At 46.3% G+C, this 26,687-nt stretch overlaps 1 protein-coding gene across 2 annotated transcripts in view; it reads right to left on the bottom strand.

Moving 5' to 3' along the window:
* The window catches only part of DTNBP1 (dystrobrevin binding protein 1), a 129,489-nt gene that overhangs the window by 8,126 nt on the left and 94,676 nt on the right, over nt 1-26,687 (bottom strand). Inside the window, exon 8 of one of the 2 annotated variants that reach the window (XM_045497336.1) lies at nt 1,945-2,100. The exons of the other annotated variant lie outside the window; for it this stretch is intronic. Coding sequence (XP_045353292.1) covers nt 1,945-2,100 — 156 coding nt within the window. The remainder of the gene's footprint in view (nt 1-1,944; nt 2,101-26,687) is intronic. 2 annotated transcript variants of the gene reach the window in all.

Below are 26,687 nucleotides of genomic sequence, written 5' to 3'. Positions count from 1 at the left end.
TCTCCAATTTTCTTCTTCAGTGCTTTCAAAATCACACATATTGGCAACATGTGCCTGACTCCCATTTTTTTTTTTTACCTTAAAAAAAAGGAGCCTAAGACTTCTTGGAAACTTTAAGTGTCCCAAACTGTGAGAATTCAATTCCTTAACACTTCATTGATGTCTGTCCAACAAGAGTTGGCCGGGCACCCCACCGTGCCAGCTGGAGGGTCCCCGTGTGCCGGGCTCTCGGTCACCGCAAGGAGGCACTTGGAACCTCCCTGCGCCGGTTCACCTCCGTGTGTGCTCCCACGTCTCCCCACGAGCGCGGGCCTACCTAAGAGGCACTTCCACTTGGCCTTTCTTCCTCTGGGCCTAAAGACGTGCCGAGTGCTCGCAGGTGCTCCGGAAACATCCAGGGAACCAAGCTGGACGTGCAGGGTTAACTCAGCACTGATAGTCTCTGACTGTTCCCTTTGCTGGCCGACCTCCTCCCACCTCCTGGGTGCAGCGGCTCCTTGTCCTCAGATCTGCAGTGTGTTTCCCAGGAGGTGCGTGGCTGGTACGGCCTTGATGTCTGTGTCCCCCAAACTCGTATGTGGAAGTCCTGACCCCCAGTGTCATCGCAGTGTCTGGGGGTGGGGCCCCTGGGAGGCTAACAGGTGGAGATGGGGTGGGGAGGGCGGGGCCCCCGACACACCAGAGAGGGTCTCACGGCCGTGCAGGGTACAGTGACCTCACCCCTGCCCGTGACGAGACGCGAATCCCTGCAGCGAACGGGCTACTCCCTCCATAAGCGGCACCAAACCCTGCAGGCCACGAATAGCACGCATATTCTGAGGCAGTCTGTCCGGCTTTTCTAGACGCAGACAGAATGTAGAGGAGGGCATACAAAAGGGACACAGCCAGCTCTGTGGAGACCGGATGTCCTCCTTCAAGTCTGACCCGCCCTGAGGAAAGAAGCCTTATCCACACGGCGCATCCTGTGGTGCTCTCCCAGGCGTGTCGCCATGCTACTTTTGATGTGTTTTGCCTCCATTATTTTCCTTCCTCGGTTTTTATTTCCTTAACCTCTCTCCTGGGGGCGGACACCGGATTCAAAGACAGGGAAGGAACCGAGTGAGGGGAACAGAGAGGAGCTGGGGGGTGTGGTGAGGGGCAGGGTATCGGAACAAAGACCGGGGCCAGGCCGGCCAGGGGAGAGAATGGAGGACACAGGGCTGGGGAGCGGAGGGGCTCAGGGGTGCGGAGGGGCAGGTGAGCAGAGGGGCCCTGGACGGTTGCCCACGTGCTGTGCAACCAAGGTGCTCGTGCTCCTTCTAGAGGCTGGATGAGGGACCCCGTACCGGGCTTCGCCCCTGCTCAGTTTGTTCTTGGGAACTCTCAGAGACGCGAACATCTATGAATCTGGATGTTCATCTCAGAACCGTGTATAAAGATAAAGAATCTGTTCAACTAGGGGTCTGGTTAAATGTTAACTGCGTACATCCTGACGACACAGACGCAGCTTTGAAAATATACCCTTTTAAAGAACTGTTAATAACACAGGGGGAAAGATCCCTGTACAGTATTTAGATAGACACAAAGCCAGATGTGTGTATGGTTTGATACCAATTATGTACAGACTCACACACACACGAAAGAACCACCCTAAAATAGTGACGGAGGTTTTACTGTGCTGTAGAATTATGGGTGATGCTTCTTTGGTTTTTACCTTTTTAAACAAAAACAAAGCCTGCTCCATGCTTTCTAAGTATCTCCAACTGAAGCCTAGACCTACAGGAAGAGGTAGAGACAAGGACGAGACGAATACCGCATGGCAGAGCCACTTTGAGTTTTGGGGACTAACGCCACAACAGACTTCCGGGGCCTGTGCCCCACACCCCACCTGGGGGGCGCGGCGAGACACGGTCTCCGGGCTCCCGGGGAGGGTCCCCGCCGCCAGCGGCCCTCTGCCCAACTTGCCTCGCCTCTCCGCTATCTGCAGGTAGCCCGTGGACAGGTACTGTTCCATGTCCTGCTGAAACGCCTCCTCAAAAAACTTCTGCCGCTCCTTCAGCTTCGTCTGCTGGGTGTGCTCCATTTCCAGGACCTTCTGGGTGTGCTCTGCATCGAGTTCAGCTACGGAAACAGAACACTCGGGGTCAGGGCCTGAAGAGGGACGGAGGCAGGGAATGGGAGTAAGTACGCACTCACCTCCACCCTCCAAGCTGAGAGGGTCGCGTCTGCTTGTCAAACCCCGGCTGGTGCCCCGACTGCCATGCAGGTGCCCCCCTGCCCCGCCCACCCTCCATGGCACTTCTTCCCCTGACCTGGCGGGCCAGCCCCCCGGCCCCCCATGCCTCTCCCTGCGCCATGACCTCCCACCACGTGTCCACTGTTTGCGGATCAGCGGTTCATCAGCCAAGACCAGCCTCTTGGCTAACACTTCACCTGACTCCAGCGGACCCTGCTATCCCGCCCTGGGGCACCCCCTGCGACCAGACTGGTGACGCTGACTCGTACATTACATGCAGTATAGGGCGCCAAGACTCGGACTTCCTGGCGGACAGCGACGCCTCATCACCCGGCTCAGAGCCGGGCACGGCAGGCGTTCAATAAGTGGAAGGGCAAGGATGCAGCTGCCGTGCTGGATCAGAAGAGCGAGGTCCCGGCTCTGCTGTTCACTAACGGGCAACCTGGCTGAGTCAGTCAACCTTCCTGAGCCTCACATCACCCGGCTGAATCTGGGATAGAGATACTAACCCAATCCTGACGTGCGCCTTCAGTGAAATAATGTAGAAAGAACTTTCTGATTAGTGTGAGCAGTGACCCTTCAAGTTTGGGCCAAGTCAGCAATACCAGGCCATCAGCCTGAGCCTCGTCATGCCAGGAAGAGCCCCCAATTTACCATCCCGTGACCACTTCCTAGCGCTCTAACCTTCCTCAATGAGCGCATGGGGAACGCAAAAATGAAATCTGGGTCAGGCATTTACCATTATCCACCTCGTTCACGGGCCCAGGGTTATTTTCACATTTGCTCTGAACTCCGGAGTCCTCTGTACATCCCATGGGGGGCAGAGTTCTCAGGCGGCCTCTGAGATGCCCTGCTCCTGGTGCGCACACCCTGCACGATGCCCTCCCCGACTATCAGCAGGACTGGCTCTCCTGCCATCAGCAGGCTATGCCCCGGGGCAGAGCTGACTTTAAGAGAGAGGGGTCACCCGGGCAAGCCTGACCTGATCGGGCTCTTAAAGGCACCTGCGTGCACTTTCCCTAGAGAGAGAGACGTGAAGCGTGAGAGAGGGACGTGACACAAGGAACATTCTCCCGTGCTGGCTCTGAGGATGCGGGACCCACACAGCGAGGAACGCAGGTGGCGGCCAGACACGGAGAGCAGCTCCCGGCTGAAAGCAGGGGCCTTGACTACAGCTGCGGGGAGCTGGAACCCCGCCAACCACCTGAATGAACTCGGACGGGGGCTCTTCTCCCAAGTCCCAGAAAGGAACGTGGCCTGGTCGACACCCTGACGTCGGCCCGCGAGGCACCGGCCTTGACTTCTGCCCTACAGGCTGCGGGTAAGCTCCTACCTTTGCGCCGTTTTACACACTAAGTGTGCGCTGGCCTCTCGCGCAGCAGTACGGAGACCCTCCAGACAAGCCGCCTTGGCTCCAGCCCCTGCCCAAGTGCGACTGGCCCAAGAATCAAACGATGACTCCTTGGGTTCGTTCCCCTAAACAAGCGTCTCGCAGTGCCTACCTCGTGCAGACACTATGCTAGGCTGAGCTTACTGTCGGGCAAGAAACATGGGGCCTGAGACGCCGAAGATAATTTCACTGCAGACGTTATTCCCCACCGTTCACCTCTGGGGAGTGTCGCATCTTTGGGACGTCAGAACTCATATAACTCAATAAAAAAAGATCCGATTAAAACACGGACAGAGAATCTGAGCAAACGTTTTTCCAAAGAAGACCGACAAATGACCAACGGGTGCGTCATCACTCATCACCAGGAAAATGCGAATCGAAACCACAACGAGACACCACCTCACACCTGTCAGAACGGTCACCACTGAGAAGACACGAGACGACAGGTGTCGGCGATGATATGGAGAAAGGGGAACCCTCGTGCACCGCTGGTGGGAATGCAAGCTGGTGCAGCCAACTGTGGACAACGGCGTGGAGCCTCCCGAGAAAATTAAAACTGGAGCCACCCTATGATCCAGGGCTCTCACTTCTTGGGCATATATCCAGACAAAACGCAACCACGTATCAAAAAGGTATCTGCACACAGCATTAGTCACCAGAGCTAACACCTCAGTGTCAACAAGCGCGTGGGGGTGGGGTGTGCGTGTGTACCGACACGTACAATGGGATACTACTCATTCCTAAGGAAGAAGGAAATCCTGCCGTTTGTGACAACAGGGACAGGCCTTGACGGCGTTAAGCTAAGGGAGACACGCCAGACAGAGAAAGACAAATACTGTCCTCCCACTTAGGTGTGGAATCTGAAAAAGCCAAACTCCTAGAACAGAGAGTAGAGTGGTTATCGGAGCTGAGGGTCGGGGGACAGGGAGAGGGGGAATGCGGGTCAAAGGGTACAAACTTGTAGTTAGAAGAGACCTAACGTAAAACATGGTGGTTAGAGTCAACAGTACTGTATTACGTTCTTCAAAGCTGCTAAGAAACTAGATCCTAAATGTTCTCACCACAAGAAAGAAACGGTAACTTCGTGAGGTGATGGGGGTGTCCGCTAATGCTACAGTGGTAATCACACTTGCACCAAATCAACATGTACCCCTTAAACTTACACAATGTTGTATGTCAATTACGCAGCACTAAAACATCCTTGGGGTGTTACCAAGTGACTTTTAACAACAAGAGATACACAGAACTCAGAGTGAACGGTGGTCTATGAGGCCCAGCATAGGCATTCCCCCACCTGTCCCCCACCAATACCCACCACCACATTTCACACGTGCTGAGAACAACATAATCTCGTATGCGTGACCGACCTTAAAAACTCGATGATGGAGGGTATTTTTAATCCCGAGTCAGTTGCAGTCTCCAGTACTTAGAATATTCTGGGCATTCGTCTTGTATTCTAACCTACATACACGCAAGGAAGACACACGCACGTTAACTGGCCACCACCAACAGAAAGTGAATCTTCCCGACTCCACGACGACAGGTGCTGTACCGACGATGTTCATTCTGTTCCCACTATTATAATCACTGTGCATTCTCTGTATTTCTGTGTTGCCCTAACTTCCCCCATCTCCTAGGTTTGTCTACAGGGAGGCGGTCTGGAAAGAGCACAGGTTTTGGAAGCCGTCGGGGCACAGGTCCCAGCCCTTTCCGCAGCCGCTCTGGCACCTCTCACATCACATCCCTTTTAGCCTACTTCTCATCTCAGGCGTGGCTCTGGAAGGAAGGCAGCCCTGCGTGAGCCCCTTCGGAGGCCCACAAGGTCCCTTACCTGTATCTGTCTCTGTTTTTCTGCTCAGAGTATTCTCCGAGTCTCGGGGAACATCAAGCCACATAGCCCAGAAGTTCTGGGGAGTTAAGACAGCTCTCGGCCAACAGGTGACAGATGTCAGTATATCAGTGTTCTGGTGTCCCTTCCTTTGGACGGGCATTTCTAGGAGGCCTTCTGAACGCTTCTCAGAGATCCTGATGGAAGCAGAGCCCCGGGGCTATAGCATCAACTTTAATAACACATCCCTGTCTTGGCCGTTCCTCCTGTGATTCCTCTCTGCTTCCTCACTCCTCCTCTCCAGGATCACGTCCTGTACAAACTACCTGCAGCAAAATCCTCTCAGGCTCTGCTTCCATACAAACCTGCGCCAGGATATCCAGCACTAGCTGGGACTTAACCTCTCTGAGCATCAACTTCCTCCTGTGTACAAGGAAGGTACAAAGACCTATTCCATAAGGCTGCTGGCAGGATTAAATAAGGTAGCAGATGTGAATCACCAGGCACCAGCACTGACCAAGAGCTGACGGTTCCTACCAGCACTTATTTAAAACAGTGGACTCTTGGGGGCACCAGGGTGACTCAGTTAAGTGTCCAACTTTGGCTTAGGTCATGATCTCTCGCCCCGTGAGTTCGAGCCCCGTGGCGTCGGGCTGTGCTGACAGCTCGGAGCCCAGAGCCTACTTTGGATTCTGTGTCTCCCTCTCTCCCTGCCCCTCCCCTGCTCGTGCTCTCTCTCTCTCTCTCTCTCAAAAATAAACATGAAAAAAAAAAATTTTTAAACAATGGACTCTTGAGAACAATGGACATGAGGAGAAGGAAACACGAAACACTACACAAACTCGGACGAGTGCAACACTGAGAATTACCCCAGCTCTCTCAGCCTCACTCAGACACTCCAGAATTAGTCACCTCTCAGTGCCCTTTATAAATCTGCAAGGAATTCAGTGCACTCCTGAGAGGGGAAGAGGGGACCCAAGAGGAGCCTCTTCATTTGTTCACTTCAGCTGTCAGCCTCTCTGCTCAAATGCCTCCTGCCTGCCAAGTGCATGGGAGACGGTCAGCCTAAAACAGACCAAGTATGCTTCAAACACTTCAAACCAAGTCCAATTAATCTTTTAAAAAAGTAATTCCAGAATAAGCAGCTCAGAAACAGAGATCAGTGTAGAAATCATCAAAGGGGTTTTCATTAAAGAATACCTTGTTCCAACAGAATTGAGATTTTCCACACAGTTGTGTGCAGCTTGAAAACATCGTTCTTCTCGAGACTTCTGCCTCAGAAGTTCCATTCTCTCCTGTGTCTGAATTAGAAGCCCCAGAGTTTTTCATCTTGGGTTTTCTATCGTGGAATGCAATCTCATCACATCTTAACCCTCACAAAAGCGGGGGGTAGATTTGGGAACAAAGAAAATCAGTGTTTTCAGTTTTAAAACATGGTACGCAGTAGTTATCTGAAATAGCTCCGACTGCCCTATGGGCTTGGGCTTGGCTTCAGAGCCACTGTGGTATCTCAGGGCCAAGGGCCGCACAAGAATCACTGAGCAGCAGCACGGTCACAATAGCCACGCTCACGGCCACGGCGAAAAAGCACATGGCAAATTTAGTTAAAAACAGCAATGCTGTGTTGTGTGACTGGGTCGGTGTAGGCTCAGGTCATGATCTCACGGCTTGTGAGTTCGAGCCCCACGTCGGGCTCTGTGCTGACAGTGTGGAGCCTGCTTGGGAGTCTCTCTCCCTCTTTCTCTGCCCCTCCCCTGCTTGCTCTCTCTCCAAATAAAGAAATAAAAAGCTTAAACAAACAAACGAAAATAGCCATGCTGCTCAGCAGCGTGGAAGCTGCACCCCCAGCCCTGGGCCCACTGAGTGGGGGGGTCCTCGTGGTGTGGTTCAACCTGCGCTCGGGCCGGCTCTCACCAAGAAACAACCACATCTGGGGCTGGTACAGCGGGGGAAGGCCATCTGAAGGGGTCCTTCAGCACCCAAGGTTTAACAGCATCCGAATTTTGAATGACTACAGAAAAACGTACATTATAGAACATCTTCTACAAGGAAAAACGCCTCCTCGTTCATATTTAAGATGTCATTTATTGTACTGGGAAAAGCAAGCAAATACAAAGATTTAAGGAGCTTCAACATAGAACCTTAAGGTTAAAAAGAAGAAAAACACACACACACACACACACACAAAAAGCAGCACTAGCTTTCCTGCCAGAAGGCAAGAATAATCCTTTCTCTCCATAACCAGCCTGGTCTGCGCCCCCCACAGCCGTGCCCACTTCCTGTGGCTCCAGCCTCCAGGCTGGCTGCCACGACCACCTGCAAATGGAGAATTCCTCAAAACAACCAGTCCCATTACCAGTGAGGATGGTAAAATCAATTCTCCATTATACGTTTTAATGGGACGTAAGCATGGCAACAGGACATAGGAAACATGTATTTAAAAAAGCCCATCAAGCTCATCTCAGGAACAATTTCAAACCAGCGCACAGCTATGCCTGTCACGAAGCCGGGGAGCCCTAAAGTGAGGTGTGAATGGCTGAGAAAGGCCCCCCGAAAGTGCTGAGAGAAAAGCGGACATCAGGAAAACCAGGATAAACCTTTCCAGTAGAGTTAGTGGTAACAACCTCTCGAATCCGAAAATGTCAAAAGAGAAACGGTGAAATTTCGTACATAGGAGAGTTAAGAAAAACTCTGGTAGCCTCTAACATTAAAATAGCGAGAACGTTTTTCATCCAAGGTAACTACCCAAGAATAAGAACAGATTTAAAATCTGGAAGATATTTACAATGTGGATGTTTTTATATTGCTAGAGAAAGAATTCTGGGATAGTAAAGCACATGTGACAGGGTCCAGTCAGACCTTGTGAAATCTCTGTATATTTCTAAACACAAACAGGTACACAAATGCCTTTCCGGATCAGTTTTGATAAAAACTGCAGACAGTCAAGCCACATGACCACTAAAAGACCCCGTGAAATTCCATCTGTGTGATGGAATTTACCCACTGGGACCAATTTTTTTGATGCTTCTAATTATTTGCATTTATTCAACTGATCTTTTTGGATGTGTGGACAATGCATGTACACTGTGGAAAAATTTTAGTAATAAAAAAATTACAAATAATGTGAAAATTCCCCCTTAAGGCACCATGAACAGGTGACCTGAGCTAGCAATTTGTGCACTCTGATCAGATCTTTTGTCCTCTTAGGTTAAACTATATGACATTGCAACAGCCAATCGTTTTTTTTTTTTTTTTTGGAACCACTAAAATAGCTGTTGTTGAACTTTTTACTTTGAAATAGCCATAGGGATGCCCGGCTGGCTCAGTCAGAAGAGCATGGGACTCTTGATCTTGGGGTCGTGAGTTCAAACCCCATATTGGGTGTAGAGATTACTTAAATAAATAAAACTTTTTTTAAAAATTGCAATAATCATAGGTTCACAGGACAGTGTTGAGAAAGGTACAGGGCACAGGGCAGCAGCCCGTGCACCTGTGCCACGGCTCCCCCAAGGCTAATACCTTAAACAGTTAACAGTGTAACATCAAAACCAAGTAAATGACATTGGTACAACCCCCAGAGCTTTATTCAGATTTCATTAGTCACTCACTCGCGTGTGTGAGCGTGTGTGTATGGGGAGCTCTATGCAGCCTTATCCGTGTACAGTCTTGTGTAACACACCACAAGATCCTCAGCTGTACCGACCCTGCAAGGCCCCCTCAGGTTATCCTTGTATAACCATACCCTCCTCCCTGCCTCCCCAATCAGTGATCTCCAAACCTATGAATTCTGTTATCGAACAAAGGTTTCAGAATGGGATCGTGCAGTACACATCCCTCTGAGATTGGCTTTTTTCACTCAGCATAGTTTTCTGAAGGTTCATCCATGCTGGTGCATGTATGGGTAATTTGTTCCTTTTTATTGCTGAGTAGAATTTCGTGGTGTGGACATACCACAGTGAAACCGTTCACTCCTGGGAGGACAGTTGGGTTGTTTCCAAGTTTGACTATTATGAACAAAGCTGCTATGAGCATTTGTGTACCAGTTCTGGGGTGAAAGTAGGTCATTTCTGAGATCAATGCCCAAGAATGCAATGGCTGCATCATATGGTACGCGCATTTTCTTTAGTTTCGAAAGGAACCGCCAAACTCTCTTCCCAAGTGGCTGTCCCCATTTTCTAGGTCCACCGTCAGTAAATCACAGACCACATCCCTCCACATCCTTGTCGGCATCAGTGAGACCTTCCAGCTGGAATACAGCCAGTCTGTCTGTTCCTCCTCCCCCCCCCCCCCCACCCCCCGCCAGAGTGTGTCCATCAGAAACAACTGTGGGCTTATTTTCAACAACTGCTATTTTTCTAAAGGTACTTTTAGTTCCTTGAGGCATTTCCCTACCCGCCCCCACCCCCGATTTAGTTTTCTTTACATTTGGATTTAATAAATTATATTTAATTTCGGAAAAACTCTGTTTTGGAAACTCAGGATTTAGATGAGAACAAAACATGTAAGATTTCTTTCCAGTGTTAAAACTCACTTATTCTTTATTGTTACTAGTTAGCAGTATGGCTTAATTTCTAACTTAAATTGGTTTTCAGAATGAGGCATCTACACAACCATTTTTAAAGTCTCCCAACCGCCTTATAAAATGAATACAAATGGTCTTAGATTGGAGCACAAACAGACCTTTCCTTAATGTTGTCCTAGAATTGGGGTTTTTATAACATGCCTTTTAAAATATCCACTTCTGGGCCCCACATTTCTACAGTTTTTAATAGTTTTCGGTCTAGCCTTCATCAACAATTAGTTTCCGAGACTGATTTATAAGTAAAGCAAACCATGCATTATTTCTGGGACTCTTGTAAAGCAGCACAGAGCCCTTAGTTCCTTAGCACTGGTTATTATTATTATTTTTTTTAATTTTCCCGCGCATGGTAAAGTTAACCAATTTTTTAAAGAAAGCTAAATGACTTAACTTTTCCTCACCCTCCAACACACATGTGCGCACGTGCACACACACACACACACACACACACACACACCCTTACACACATTTATCAAGAACCAAACGCTACTTCTTTCTTTTACACGCAACTAAGAGAAGGTGTTCCTTACCTAGAACACAGAAGTTGGCAGGTTCGGCAAACAGAGTAAAAGAACTCTTTCGGACAACGAAGAACTCATGGCCACTCCTAGCAAGATCTCACAATGTCCAGTCATTCGGGGCAGCTCCTGAACAGCTGTTTCCTAAACCCATGTCACAGGAAACAAACACTATTCTAGTATCTAAACTTCTGGAACATTTTAAAACTTCTATCAACTGCCCTGAAGGAAATGACCACTATCTAGAGTATTAGCAAAATGGACAGCTTAGAAACTCCATGTGCATGAGGTTTGCTGAAACAGTGAGACAGAAATGCTCAGCTGTTCGCTGTCTCTGTGGGAGGGGTGAGGCAGCTCCAAAGACCTCTGTGTGGCTGGGAGACTCTGGGCCGCCCCGCTCACCCCTCCAGGCCTGGGACCCTCCCCCATCAGTTAGTGCGGGGAAGGAGGCCAGGCTTGGATGGCATCCATAAGGAGCTCACCTCCAGTCCTTAAGTACCACAGTTCTATTTTTACTTGCTTCGATTGGAGCAGGAAGAGGTCATCCTAAATCCTGTGTGCTTTGTGGTGAAATTATAGGAAAACCAGATTAGCGGTAGGAATTTGGAACCTCTTCTGTTAGACAGTGACATTTCAAGAAAATTAGCTCCAACTATTAAGAAAACCCCGACAGTATTTTTGCTTTCGTCTTCCTGGCCTTTTTATTGCTTAAAGAACGATTAGAACCGAGAGGCTTAAGGATTAATGGATAAGTGAGAAGCTCTGCCTGTGGCCAGAGGTTTCGTGAGTTATTAACCTGTTCGAACTCCATGGGCTCAAGGTGGGAGGCTGACAGGACAGCCTGGTGGCCTGAAATGAGTCTGGGCAGCCCCAAGACCACTGTGCCTCCTGCAGGGACCAACACACAACTAAATGGGGGGGGGGGGTGTGGATCACGGTTCCAAGCAATGGCTCCACACCACCTGCAGGTGCTATCACTCTGCGATATGTGGATGAAACATACTTTTTATAGAAACAGTACATAAAAATGATAAAATATCAAGCCTGTATCATAATATACTATTCTTTGGATGATTTCCAATTTTTTTTCTTGGAAGACTGAAGAAAAAAAAAAAAAAAAGACCCTCCCGGCTAAAAGCTCTGTGTTGTAAATATTTAGACAATAGCCTAATTTCCTAGCATTTTTAAGTCAAATCCGATACTTTCCTGAATTTTACTTAGGGTATTAACCTACTTAATAATAATTATTGGGGCAGAGGATGGGTAGATCTTTAGAGGAATCCTTTCAAACTCCAAAGGTATTTTTTGGTTACTACATGAAAAACTTTTTTAACATTTTTTTTTTTTTTTTTTGAGAGACAGAGACAGAGCACAAGTGGGAAAGGGGCAGAGAGAAAGGGAGACACAGAATCCGAAGCAGGCTCCAGGCTCTGAGCTGTCAGCACCAAGCCCGATGCGGGGCTTGAACTCAGGAACTGTGAGATCATGACCTGAGCTGAAGTCAGAAGCTTAACCGACTGAGCCACGCAGGCGCCCCAAAAAACTTTGTAAAAGGTATAAGCCAACTGCTTGTGTCTAAATGTGAAAGTCAACTACTATAGAGTTCATTCTAATGAGTTATGGAGATAGTAGGCCAGGGTCTCTAGACATTTAGTGGCATCAAAGTCACCTGGAGGGCTGGACACAGAGACTGTTGGGCCCTCTGCCCAGAGTTTCTGACTCAGTAATTGGTGGGGCACAGAACTTGCATTTCTAACCAATTCCCAGATGGTGCTGATGCCGCAGGTCCACGGACCAGCCTTCTGAGACCCACTGCTCTAGGTGAACTGTATCTGTGCATCCACTGCATTCAAATTTTTTACTTGGTACAAATATTTTTATAATGGGAAAGAATAAATAGAAGATGGGGAAGCTGACACAATTCATGGAAACGACAGAAACGTCCTCTCCTTGATGCTCTCCAAAACATCTGGAGTATCCTCTAAAAAGGACAATCTTTAGCAGCAACCAAAATGTAGAATCAGAAACAAGCATAGTCATTTTTACCAGTGACAGACAAGTGTCTTCAGGACAGAAGTCCCTCTGTAGCAGCTCAATCTGATTTTGTGGAATCCCATTTTGTGGAATCCTTTACCCATCCCTGCTCAATGGCTTAGTGGCTCCATACAATAGGTAACAAAACCACTGTGGTCAGATCACTTCTGTGCCCCGAACCCCAGACCTAACCCAGAGTGGGTTCTCATCCTTCTCCATTTCCAGAGACAACAGAAACAACCTGGAGACGTTTTCCCACCATCTCCAATTATACATCCATGTGAACAATGTAAAGTCATATTTGTATTTGAAACTAACAGACAAAACTCTGCCAAATAAAAATTGGGAAAAACAAGTACACATATCCAAAGTGAGATATGATATAGGGTACGCCAAGAGATTCAGGACAGATGTAAAAATATGTGACTGGTGATGGGGTTCAAGAGGTTGCCCCAAAATATGGCACCTTGGCATACTGAATACTTTAAGCAGAAGGAGTCTGAGAAAATGGCAGAAGCAGGACGTGCACTCTGACCTTCCCTGTCTCTCTCCCCTGAAGTAGGTCACAGATGCCTTCCCCAGACCTAAAGGAAAGGAGCATTCTTACCTCCAAGACAAAAGGACACCGAGAAGAATCCAAACACACAGACCTTACGAGCAGGGCAAACATCTAAAAGATCTGCTCTTCTGATTGTTCTGTGAATCGACCTCCTCCCATTTCTAGCCCCAGGTCCCTACCCGCTTCCTTAGCTAAGGATGGCATATGCAGGGTAACAGCCTGACTTGCTTTGGGGGTCTCATATTTTCGTGGAACTCCGTCGGTGCAAAGTTAAATTTGTTTTTCTCCTGTTAATCTGTCTAGACAAACCAAAGAACCTAGTGGGTGCAAGGAAAAATTTTCCACCCCTACATTTGGTGACCATGAAGGGACCAATTTCACTGGCTGCAACCTGCTCGCTCCAGGGCTCCTTGCAGCAGAGAGATTCTGGGATCCTGACAAGTATAGCAAAATTCTTACCACATCAGTCTCCTGAATTTCTGCTTACAGAGGCTGGAATCTCCCTACAAGGGAGCGTCCTCCCCCTGCCCCACCCCCCCCCCCCCCGCCTTTCCTAAATTTAGAGTAGCAGAAGAAAACAGTTGTGGAACTGGACCCTTGGGTACAGCAACTCTAGTAAAGATTCATTATAAGTACTCTTGGTTTTTATCAATCCTTTTCTTCCCAGAGATGGTCACTCTTTGTCTCTAGCCGTTGTCACAAGGAGGAAAACCAGAGGCCAAAATGCAGGCAGAGGCTCTAGAAGCCTGCTGTTCTAGCTGGCCTCACAGACTGGTGAGTTACCATTTCTCACCAGACTGGCATCTGTTTTGACAAATACGGCAGTGGGTTAGCATGCGGATGACGTAAAGGCTGTTGCTAAGGAACATCTTAGAAGCCAAAGCTGCACAATTGGTGGGCACGGGTAGAACACTATTAGAGTGCTGACCACCTAACTCAATAACTCCTGTGATAGAATAAGTTGGGCACAAAAAAATCTTTTTTTCACACTTGGTCATTCATCAACTTTGAAAATTTCTGTGCAATGAGGTACACTGTAAAATACCACACAATCCCCAACCCAGTGGTACGTCTCTTTTACGAATTCGTATTGGCTCTGAGACCCAAGGCTTAAATAAAGCTCTTAACATGCATATAAGAAAAACCGGATGAGATTTTCATCTAGAACTGTTCTATGTCTTGAGCGCTTGGCTCTATGACCAACCAGCGAGAATGTTCACTCAGGTCTCCGCCAACCAGAGATGCATGCACCGGTGAGGTACAGCCAAATAGCAGCTGATAAGCAGGTTCTCCTTGTGTGTCTTATAAGTTCTAAGAAGAATTTGTCATAAGGGGTCCTGGTCCATAAAGGACCTTTGTTGTCTCAACAGTCATGGTCATTAACTTGGCTGGCAGAAATGTGGGCGGCACCCCATCTGTGGCTAGATCTTTCTTAAGCTAACTCTTTGGCTATTGGGTGTCTTTTGTGGTTCCATACAAATTTTAGGATTATCTGTTGTACTTCTATGGAAAATGCCATTGGTATTTCATAAGGATTACACTGAATCTACAGATTGCTTTGGGTAGTATGAATATTTTAACAATACTAATTCTTCCAATCCATGAATATGGTATACTTCTCCATCTATTTGTGCTATCTTCAATTTCTTTCATTGGTGTCTTATAGTTTTCAGAGTACAGGTTTTTCACCTTGGTTACATTTATTCCTAGGTATTTTATTCTTTTTGATGCAGTTGCAAATGGGACTGTTTTCTTAATTCCTCTGACAGTTCAAGAATAGAAATGCAACAGATTTATGTATAATAATTTTGTATGCTACAAATTTACTGAATTCATTTATTCCAATGGTTTTTTTATGGAGTAGAGTTTTCTATATACACTGTCATGTCATCTGCAAATAGTGACAATTGTATTATATTTCCAATTTGGAGGCCTTTTTTTCTTTTCTGATTGCTGTGGCTAGGACTTCCTGTACTGTGTTGAATAAAAGTGGCAAAAATGGGCATCTTTATCTTGTTCCTGATATTAGAATAAAAACTCAGTTTTTCACCATTGAACATAAGGTTAGCTGTACATTTTTCAGATATGGCCTTTATTATGTTAAGGTACATTCCTTCATACCAACTTGAGTTTTTTCCATAAATGGATGTCAAATTTTGTCAATTGCTTTTTCTCCATCTGTTCAAACGATCATGATTTTTATCCTTTTTGATGATGTGGGTGTCTGATTGATTTGTAGTTATTGAACTATCCTTGCATCCCTGGAATAAATCCCACTTGATCACGGTGCATGATCTTTTTAATGTACTGATGAATTTGGTTTGTTAATATTTTGTTGAGGATTTCTGCATCTGTGTTCACCAAGGAGACTGGTTTGTAATTTTCTTTTTTGTGGTATTTTTGGTTTCAGTATTGGGGTAATGCTGGCCTTGTAGAATGAATTTGGAAGCACTCCTTCCTCTTAAAAATTTTGGAATAGTTTGAGGACAGGTATTAACTCTTCTTTAAATGTTTGGTAGAATTTGCCTGTGAAGCTAACTAATCCTGGACTTTTGTTTGTTGGGATTGTTTTGATTACTGATTCAATTTCATTGCTGGTAACCAATCTCTTCAAATTTTCTATCTCTTCCTGACTCAGTTTTGGAAGACCACAAGTTTCCAGAAATTTATTTTTTTCTGGTTGCATTATCTGTTGGTTTATAACTGATTGTAGTAGTCTCTTATAATCTCTTGTATTTATGTGATATCCATTGTAACTTCTCTTTCACTTCTGATTTTATGTATTAGATGGTCTCTTTTTTCTTGATGTGTCTAGCTAAAGGTTTGTTGACTTTATCTTTTTAAAGAGTCAACTATTAGTTGCACTGATCTTTTTTATTATTAATTTTGGTATCTATTTATTTCTTCTCTGATCTTATTATACCTTTTCTTCTATTAACTTTGGGCTTTGATCTTCTTTTTCTAGTTCCTTCAGATGTAAGGTTAGATTGAGATTTTTCTTGTTTCCTGAGATAGGTCTCGATCACTATAAACTGCCCTATTAGAACTGCCTTTGATGGATTCAACAGATTTTGATTTCCTCTTTGACCTCCTTGTTGACCCAATGGGTTGTTTAGTAGCATGTTGTTTAGCCTCTACATGTTTGTGGGTCTTGTTTTGTTTGTTTTTTGGTTTTGTGTGTATGTATGTATGTATGTTATCTCTACATCCAACGTGGGGCACAAACTTATGACTCTGAAATCAAGGGTCAGATGCTCCACTAACTGAGTCAGCCAAGCGCCCCTACATGTTCGTGTTTTTTCCAGTTCTCTTCTTGTAAGTGATTTCTAGATTCATACCACTGTGGTCAGAAAAGATGCCTGATATGATCTCAATTTTCTTAAATTTACCAAGACTTGTTTTGTGGCCTCCTATGTGGTCTATCCTGGAAAATGTTCCATGCACATTTGAAAAGAATGTGTAATCTATTGGTTTTGGATGAAATGCTCTCTATGAATCTATTAAGTTCATCTGGTTTAGTGTATCACTTAAGGCCAATGTTTCCTTATTGGTTTTCTATACCCATTGAGAAGTAGGGTGTTAAAATCCCCTGCAGTTATTATATTACTATCAACTTCTCCCACTATGTTAATATTTGCTTTATGTATTTAGGTGCCCCTATGTTGTATGCATAGATATTTACAAGTGGTATATCTTCTTGTTGGATTTATTCTTCTATCATCATGTAATGCTCCTCTGTCTCATTATAGTCTTTGTTTTAAAGTCTATTTGGTCTGACATGAGTATTGCTACTCTAGCTTTTCTTTTCTTTTCCATCTGCATGAAATACCTTTTTCCATCTTTTTCAGTCTCTATGTATCTACACCTGAGGCGAGTCTCTTGTAGACAACATATAGATGGGTCTTGTGTTTTTATCCACTCTGCCACTCTATGTCTTTGGCTGGAGCACTGGGTGATATATGGAAGTGTTGAATCACGACATTGTACACCCAAAACTAGTATCACACTGTATGCTAATTAACTGGAATTTGAATAAAAACTTAAAAATAAATAAAGAAGTCCCTTTAATTTTCTTGCAAGGCCAATTTAGTGGTGATGAACTCCTTCAGGTTTTGCTTGTCTGGTAAACTCCTTATCTCTCCTTCAATTCTGAGTGATAACCTTGCCAGATAGAGTATCTTGGTTGTAAGTTTTTTGTTTTTTGTTTTTCTTTCAGCACTTTGAATACATCATTCCATTCCCTTCAGGCCTGCAAAGTTTCTGCTGAAAATCAGCTGTCTTATGGAGGTGGGGAGTCCCTTGTACACAACTAATTGTTTTTCTCCTGTTGCTTTTAAGATTCTCTCTTCACTTTTAACTGTTGACATTTTAATTGTAATAGATCTTGCTAGGAGTCTCTTTACCTGATAGGTTGTTTATGTTTCATTTACTTCTTTTGCTGAGGTTTTGTCATGTTCCTTCATTTAGAACATACTCCTCTGGCTTCCTCCTGCCTCTCTGTGCTTCTCTCTACATAGTAGGTGTATCAGTTACATCTCACAGTCTCGAAGGATGGTTTTACGTAGAAGGTGTCCTGTGAAGTCCAGTAGTGCAAACCTTCCCCAGTCACCTGCACCCCTGGGTGCTCCAGTGTGGGCTGCACATGCCCACCTGTGGTGGCTGGGCTGCAACTGGTGCAGATTTGCTGGTGTGTGTGCTGTCCCCCTGGCCTGGGTGTGCTGGAGTGTGGAGCCAGCCCTCCATGCAGCTCTCTGCAAGGTCGGCTACAACTCCTACAAACACTCTGGTGTGTGGGGCTGCCCCGTGGGGTGGGGGCCAACTGGGGCGGTGCCAGTCCTGGACTGGGCGGCCTGCTGGGTGTGGTGGGGAAGGGGGGGGCACTTGGGAGGGGCGTTGGTGGTGGCTGACGCCACCTATCAGGTGTGGCAGGGCAGGCAACTCCTTGGGAGGGGCCCCAGCCAGGGTGGGCAGGTTGGGAAGGGCAAGTCCACGGGGGAGCACCAGGGCAGGGCAGCAGAGGGTCAGAAATGGTTCCCACAAGCACCTGGCCGGCCATACAGAACGGGAGTGGGGGAAAAAAAAATGGCACCTGCCATCCCTGGAGACAGTTCCGAAGATTCCTGCCCCTCCTGCCCATGCCCTAAAACTAGTCATTGAATCCCCTTCACGCGTAACCCAGGCAACTTTCAAAATGCCACCTCTGTGCTGGGTCTCAGAGTGAGGGCGCCTGTACGTGCTGCCTTTAGGAATGAAGCCTCAGTTTCCTGTAAGTCTCTGTCTCTCCCAGAGTTAAGCCCTGCTGGCTTTCAAAGCCAGATGTTGTCTGGGCTTGTCTTCCTGGCTGTGTGGGTAGGTCCCCCAGGCTGGGAAGCCCGATGTGGGGCCTGGACCCCTTGCTCCTCAGGGAGGGTTTCTGCAGTCGTGACATCCCTCCTGTTGTGGGTCACTGGGCTCAAGGTGTGGGTCTCGATTAAGCCGTGTCTGCACCCTTCCTGTCTCGATGCAGCTTTTTCTTTATATCCTTAGTTCTGTAAAATCAGCTCTGCCAATCTTCATTCTGACCCGCTTTAGATTTTTAAATATCGCCGAAGAATACTCAGTAACATCTGAAACAACCACCTTTACAGGTGTTGTACTTATACTTCCTGATTTCAAATTAAATGGTCGAAAAACTGCAACCTAGAACAACGGTTGCAAACCTTTTCAGGTTTAAGAGTGGCTGCGCTGTTCCTGAGAAAATAGCGTGGTGACAAAAATCTACCATGAATTCAGTGGCACTTTTTAAATGACTCTGAATTGTATTTGCCACAACATTTACACACACTGCAAACAGAATATTGCCTATATCTGCAATACAAAATATTTATTTATCACACAGGACACAAAGCTGAATGTGCTTCTGATTGCAAGGGCCTCTCGTTATAAATGTCCTCAAGCCCCACGTTGGAAATATTCTGCTTCTAAAAGGTTCAGCAACAGTCAAACCTCAGAATGCTTGAAAGCTGATCATATCTGTTGGAAATGATTGTTTCCAGAAAATATTTTAGAAATGGGGATTTATCGCTTTCAATGGCAAGCTGTTGAAAACTTCTAAGCGAGTGACTTACGAATAAAGGAGTGTCATAAATGGCTGCCAGCTAACAAGACGGGAAGATGGACTGCGTGCTTCCCAGGAAGGCCGGTGGTGCAGCCAGCGGGGATGGCAGGAGACGGCCCCTGAGCACATCCAAGAGTCCGGAAGCAGAGGAAGAAGCTGCAGGGAGTGGGGGGACAGGGGACCGGTCGGCATGTGGGGCAGTCCGCGTATGCTCACTTCCCTTAGTGCTGCTTCCTGAGATCTCACCATCGCGAGACTTCTGTTTGAACATGCCTCTCCTAGGTGAGCGGAATGTTGTATTTGGGAGCTTTGAGGAGACTGACATTCAAAAGGGAATGTGAGTTTGTTTTCACATGCTTGTCTTCTCCCTCATCCTTCTCTCGGATTGATGGCTGTACAGAAGGGGGAGCCAGGGGCGGAAAGAAGGATGACTGAAGAAGGGAAGAGAGGGACGGGGGGAGGCAGCCGCCCTGGGGACCTTAGTAGGGACTTCTGGCCTCGAAGGCACTACTGCCTTGCAGGAAGAGGAACCGGAGAGTGAAAGAGACAAGCAGGAATTGTCAGGGATGCACTACTCCTGATTCCAAATGTGCTCGGAGATCTCACCTTCTGCCTTCCTGTTTTCTCCTGGCTCTTCAACTACATCATGGGCAGTGGAGACTCTTGGAAGATCAGCTTAGAAACTCAAGCACCATTCAGGAAGTATCCCTAAGGAACGGCTTTCCCGGAGACGAACGCCTTCCGACCGACATCCTACGGTGCTCCCTCCCGTCTCGCATCCCTACGTGGTGACTCTGCTTGCCCTGTGCTCAGAGGCCTGCACCCAGCACACCTCTGCCCTCTGGCAAACGCAAGAAGTTTTAGGCTCTCTCCTCTGGGCTCCCGGAGGTAACGGACACGTCTTGTGCCATTTGCGTGCCCTCTGTCACTCGGCCAGATACTAAATTCCTGGAGGGCAGACACTGTGCCTTTTAAAGGCGATCAGCATATACCACCCCGCAAGACGCCACTTTGGCATCAAGATGAGCTGAAGGCAACGGAGAAGCAGCAGGTGTAGGGCAAGCTCTTCGGCCCACCCCTTTCTGTCTAAAAGCAGGCTGCAGATTTCCCTTTGTAAAGTGCTCCCCTCTCCCACACCAGGAAGAGGAAGACGAGTCTTAAACCCCAGGATGACTCATCATCAGAGAAGGCTCCGATGTCGTCTGCACGTAGCAAACCTTGCTAAGTCACCTTCATCTCCCATCGGGCTCTCCCACCTACGGACCATCCTGTAGTTTACCACCCCCAAACACCCCAACTCGCCCTCTTCGTCTCGTTCTTGACAATTTATTGCTCTCTTAAAATGGTGTGTAGGCCCGCAGGCCTAGCTGCTGCTGTGGGCCTTCACTTCTTTCCTATAACGGCCGCTGGGCGCATGTAAAAATTAAAATATTAACATCAAATAAAATCGGTATGCCTTTTCTCCTGTTGAGCTGTTGTTTGTCAACTTATTTTCCAGGGCCCTAAGCACTAGACCGAAGACGTAGAGGAAAAAGGTTTTCCTCCGTTACACGTTCAACTCAGCAGCTGTAGTGCCTGCAAGGTATCGAGCAAAAGTCTGATGAACGAACTGGTGACAGTCACAAATGCCGAGTGTCCGGGAGCAGGGGGGCGCTGGGCGCACAATGGGGTCTAGGTAGTGGGCTTGCACCTGGTGGCCTGACTTGCACCTGGTGACCAAGCTGCCCGAGGCAGTCCCCGCAGGCCAGATGTTCAAGATGCAGAAGATAAACAGCACACAGCAGCTCAGGAAACACTCGCGTGCCGTTATACGGGCTGAGAACAAACATGCAGAAACTTCGAGGCTAAATGTGGGAGTAGGAAGTGGCTATGGTGAGCCTCGGGGGGCTGGCAACAGACAGTGTCATCAAATTGGCCCATATAATCGGTGCGGTACCTACTGAGAAACACCTGAGCCTGACAAGATTCATTTTAGTCCAGAAATGCCATTTGCTCAGGGACTATGGAAGGGTTGGCAGAGAAACCCATACAGCATGAAAAAGAGCATTCCAGAAAGTAATAAATCACCTCCAAATGATCAACTAAAGATAGCCTCTGAATCACTCCCTAAAATTCCTATTTACAAACTGAAGCATTAAAGCCTTTCCTTTGGTTTGACCACAACGTTAAGTACTCAGAAAGACGGGAGGAGTGTTGACAGTTTATTCAGGAGAGCATTTGACCCGGAGGAAATGTATCCATTCCCATACAGGAAACTCCCTCACGTGTACTCAACTAAAACAACAACAGTTCACACACAAGGAGATCATTTTGTTGTAAGGAAAGTAGCACCACACAAGCTGAGCTGATAATCCTAAAATAAGATCCATGGTGTTTTGCAAACTGCGATGTGACAACGTCTTTTTCACAAATTTTCCAGAAAATGTCAATATTCCTTAGAACGAAGGCCTGCCCGCTGATCCAGTACACAGAATCAGTGCGTTTGCGGGCTATCGCATGGCCTCCCCAGGGACTCACGAGGGACTCACGAGGGACTGGGCCAGGAGTGGGCTGGAGACTTGTCACGAGACAGGAGAAAGGAGGCGCAGCCCTCAGGAAACACCCACTTGAGACGAAGGTTTGGTCTAAGCCAAAACAAAGTTATTTCCATTTCATCACTTTTTGTATATAATCATAAGCAGGAGAGGAAAACAAGACACACAGACAAAAAAAGCCCCCAAACTCTGGCCATTTTATGAAACAGTCTGTCTAAAAATCTAGAAAAACAAGCTGAGTTTACTCTAAGGAGATCATGACACAACGGGAACACCACCCTTCTCTGTCTGCTGCTTCTTCAAATACGTTCATATATAAATCAAGGCGCTGGGTCGAGAGACAAGATTAGAGTCTAAGGTATGTAAAAACACACACTTCATACCGTGTGAGGACGACACAACACACGCATCGCTGTAGCCTCAGGGGAGCTGAGAGCGCACAGTACTGCACACGAGTGATCTGATCAGCATCTGGGGTGACCGGTTTCAGGACTTCAGTGTCCTTTAGCCACCTTCCCCTGTCTGCACATAGGCGACTCTGTCTGTTCCTCACGCACGAGGCACTGAAGGACAATGCTCCTGACGACAGGTGAACTTTCTTTCTCTTTCTTTCTTTTTTTTTTATTGCTCAGACAGCCTTACTGTTTCTTAAATTGACTTATAAAAACCCACGTGGGAAAAAAATGAAAATAATAAAAATAAAAATAAAAACCCATGTGGGGTCCTCAGAAAAAGGCCCACAGGCCTGAGAGTTAATTTCTTATGTCTTTTTCATTCCCCTCCCCCTTCCTTTCCTAAACCTAATTTTTCTTCCCATACACGATCACGGTTATGCCACAAGAGAGGAAATACTTTCTAATTTACTAGAATCTCCTGACACTCAAAATTTACCTACATTTGCCATTTTAGACATTTTGAAGTAAAAGGATCTGGCAAAGGGATTTCAACATCAGGTCTGTGTTCCTTTCTTCACGGCAACAATTCATTACCTATTTTTCTCTAGAACTTCAATCAAGAGAAACCTTTCTTTCTGTATATTTAGAAACCTGCAAAAAGGGAAATCTGTTCCCTAGTACTTGTTTCATGGAAAGCACTTAGTAAAAATAATACATTTTCATTTTCTGAGCAAGACACTTCTCACCCTTGGCCTAGAAGTCCCAATGCTCTCTGTTGTATTTTGAAAGAGGGAATGAATTAGATTTACTGTAACCCCTTTGAGAAATAGTAATTTGCTTTCTTAATTCACTGAGTCAATCAGAGGACATTCAGGGAAAACCACAGGAAAGATTCTTCCGCATTTTGTGTTTCAAAACTAAAATAAAAGCTTGGCATTTAAACTTGCTACTGTAGTCCTTGAAAATGTCTCAAATCATCTTTTGTTGAATTAGTGGATTACAAGCTCAGAGTTTCTGTTGCTTTCATTGTTCTCTTCTATTTACCAGACTCAGATACATTTTCCCCGATAACTTCCTGAATTAACCAACAGGTGAGTTAATCCAATGCTACTAGGTCCCCAGATCACAAGCCATGTTTACCCAAAAATGTTCCTTCCCACAACAAAGGGACTTGCTGTCCTGTGTGTAGCAGAGTGTTTAGCATATAGTAAGTACTTTTTTTTTTTTTTTTTAATGAAACAGATGCATGAATGAATAAGTAACTTGTCCTCAATCTTTCCCAAAGTCTCAGGAAGACGGAAAGCAGTGAAGGTGTTTAAATGAAACTATTGGGAGCAGACTACCAGGACTATCTCCTCCTGGAAAAAGAAAACCCAACGGGCACAACCCAAAAGAGCGGTGTGCTGGGGAGAGAGGGGACTCACAGGTGCTGGCTTCCTCCCTCTTATTATAACTTCCTGTTGGGAAGCATGACAGATCGTGCAGAACTCAAGGCAGGCAGGCTCTCGAATGCCCGGGTATTCTCTAGGTTCCCATTTCCCCTGGGCCCAAGCTGCCATTATCTCGCACTAACCTGTCAACAGCCCCCTACCTGGTCTATCCAAATAAACACTGGCCTTCTTCCAATCCATTTCTGCGCAGCAGCCAGTCTGACTGTCCTACAAAGCAAATCTGATTATGTCTCCCCCTCTCTGACCCAATGGCTCCTGGGAGAGAAACAGCTTAAAAGCCTAAAGTTGAACAAAAATCAAAATGGCTACACTATTGCTTCGGCAAAGCTCCATTTTAAAGTGACTTTTTTCCTCTCTTCCGCAAACCTCCCTCCGCTCTTCTTAGTCTTTTGTTCCAGGAACCTGGTACCACCCTAAAGAAGTGATGAAGGAGGCTGGTAGCAGGAACACGATTCCTGGCCAAATGGGCTAGATCTCTCCCTAGAAAACCCCCCCAGCCCCTTCCTCGGGGAGGGCTTGCAGGTTTTGAAGGCCATAGCCTGCTGCAGCCTCCTTTGCCCGGCAAAGCAATATAGCTATTGTTCCTCTTTATCCCCAAGTATCCCCGGTCTTCAAGTTCTATTTTGGCTCTGAAGAAGGGAAGTCAGTCTTCCATAAGAGGAGGACTGCCTCATGTGGCCTACATAATCCTATTGGCTCTCCAGTCTCATCAGGTACAGCCCGGGCACTCACTCCACCCAGCTCTAAGGGCCTTCCTCTACCTCGTCAAACTCGACACAATCCCACCAGCCTTGAGCTGAGCGCATGGTGTTCCCTCTAGTTGGAATCTCTTCCTTACCCTTTCAGATCTCAGTTTAAGTACAATTTCCTCACAGAAGAATTCTCTGACCTCCATAATTAAGCAACACCAAACTTATTACAAAACCTCATAGGAAACTTCTAGGAGAAAAGCCTCATGGCCTTGGGTGAGGCAAAAAGTGCTTGCATACGGTAACAAATGCAGATTTCATTAAAAATTTTTTTGTTCAAAAGGACTTCCTTAAAATCAAAAATTTTGTGTTTCAAAACATACAAGAAAATGAAAAACTAAAAAATGTAAAAAAGTATTAGCAAACCATATATCCGATAAAGAACATGTATCCAAAATATATAAAGAACATTCCAACTCAATAAAACAATCCAATTAAGAAACGGGCCAAATGCCTCAAAGGTCATTTAACCAAAGAAGATGCACAAATGGCTAATCAATACAGGAAAGATGCTGAACATCATTAGTCAGTAGAGAAGTCCAATCGAAATCACACGAGATTCCACTTCACTTCCACTCCAGTGGCTGTATTAAAAAAGACTGACAGTAGAAAGTGTCGACAAGAATGAGGAAAAACTGGAATCCTTCTACATGGCTGGTGGGAATGTCAAATGGCAAAGCCACTATAGAAAACAACTCGACGGTTTCTTTAAAAAGTTAAATGGAAACTTATCACATCACTCAGCAATTCCACTCCTAGGACGCATCCTTCCAGAGAGAAATGAAAACACGTATCCACACAAACACTTGCGCGTGAATGTCTACAGCACGATTATTAGTAATAGGCCCAAACTGAAAACGATCCAACTGTCCTTCAACTGGAAAACGGATGAGCAAAGTGTGCTCTATTCACATATTGGAATACCATTTGGCAACAAAAGGAACCAAGTACTGATACGTGCTACCACAAGGATGAAACTCAAAAACACTGTGCTAAGTCAGAGAAGGGAAATAACAAACGGCTACACTTGTTATCATTCCGTTTTATGAAATGTCCATAAGGAGACAGATTACTAAATTGACTAAATTTACTAAAAACCACTGAATTATACACTTAAAATGGCAAATTTTACGGTATACAAACTGCACCCCAACACAGCTGTTAAGAATACAAAAACACAACCTCATGTGAACGTGTGGCTCTACTACAGCACTTACCCTCAAGTGGCCAGCACACCAGGCACTCAGAAGGGGGGTACGGAGTCCTCTGAAAGCACTCTGCTTCTTGTGTAAGAGGCGGCCTTACACGGTAGAGAGACCACAGGCTCCCAAGAAGGCAATGTTCAAACACTGCCTCACCACCTCCTTGCTGGGTAATTCTGGAAAGTTACTTAAAATCTCTCAAATTCAGTAAAATAGGCACAAGAATACTACAACTGCTGTGAGAACTAACAACAATACAGATACAATATGGCTTCCGTCCCCTTCATTCCATGAAGACGCTCTTCTCACGGCCACCAACAGCCTACGTGTTGCCGGTTCTGACGGACACAGGTGAGTCTCCACGTTTCTGTGAAGATGACAAAGCTCAGCATTCTCCCCAACACCTCATCACTCCCAACTCTATCTGTTGTGCTTCCAGAATAACTCCTTAATCCATTCTTACCTCTCTCCACCACTGCTGCCTCCATCCTAGGTTCCATTCCCTGTTGAACCTTCTACCCAGTCTGCTTCTACCTAACCTGTCCCCCGTCTGTTTTCCACACATCTGACAAGAAACCAACAATAGTGCTTTTCCCACATACTCAACTAGAGGGATTTGTTCAAGAGGTCACCCTCTCCCATACACTACTTAAAATATTTTCTTGCCTTCCATTTGTTAAAAAAACAAAAAAACAAAAAAACAAAAAACAAAAAAAGGAAAACTACAGGCCCCAAATGGTGTCACTTAGACTGAGTTCCCAAACCGGAGCTTAATGCCCAATCTCACTGTAGTTTCTACACCCAACCTCCCCTACCCCCCGACATGTGGCCTTAACTGGTCATTCGGGCATTTTCTGGCCAGCACCAGTGAAGGAATTGGTCACGTGGGCCCTCTCCATCCACCAAAGGAAGATGAGGTCATCTGCACGAGACCTCCTGCCCTTTCCCCTAAAGGACAGTGACCTTGACTGAACAATCCTTTGCTCTTTTTTGTTCGTAACTTTCTCCCTCTCTTGTAAAAACCTTCCATTTTGAACAACTCTTGGGAGTTCCTCCCCTACTTGCCAGATGGGACGCTGCCCAATTCCTGGCAATCCAACTAGATCTTTAAACTTCCCCGGCTGAATTTCTGTTCT

This window comes from Leopardus geoffroyi, chromosome B2 (genome assembly GCF_018350155.1).
Source record: "Leopardus geoffroyi isolate Oge1 chromosome B2, O.geoffroyi_Oge1_pat1.0, whole genome shotgun sequence".
NCBI lineage: Eukaryota > Metazoa > Chordata > Mammalia > Carnivora > Felidae > Leopardus > Leopardus geoffroyi.
The sequence above is the reverse complement of the archived record's forward strand: the minus strand, read 5'-3'. Positions and strand labels throughout refer to the sequence as shown.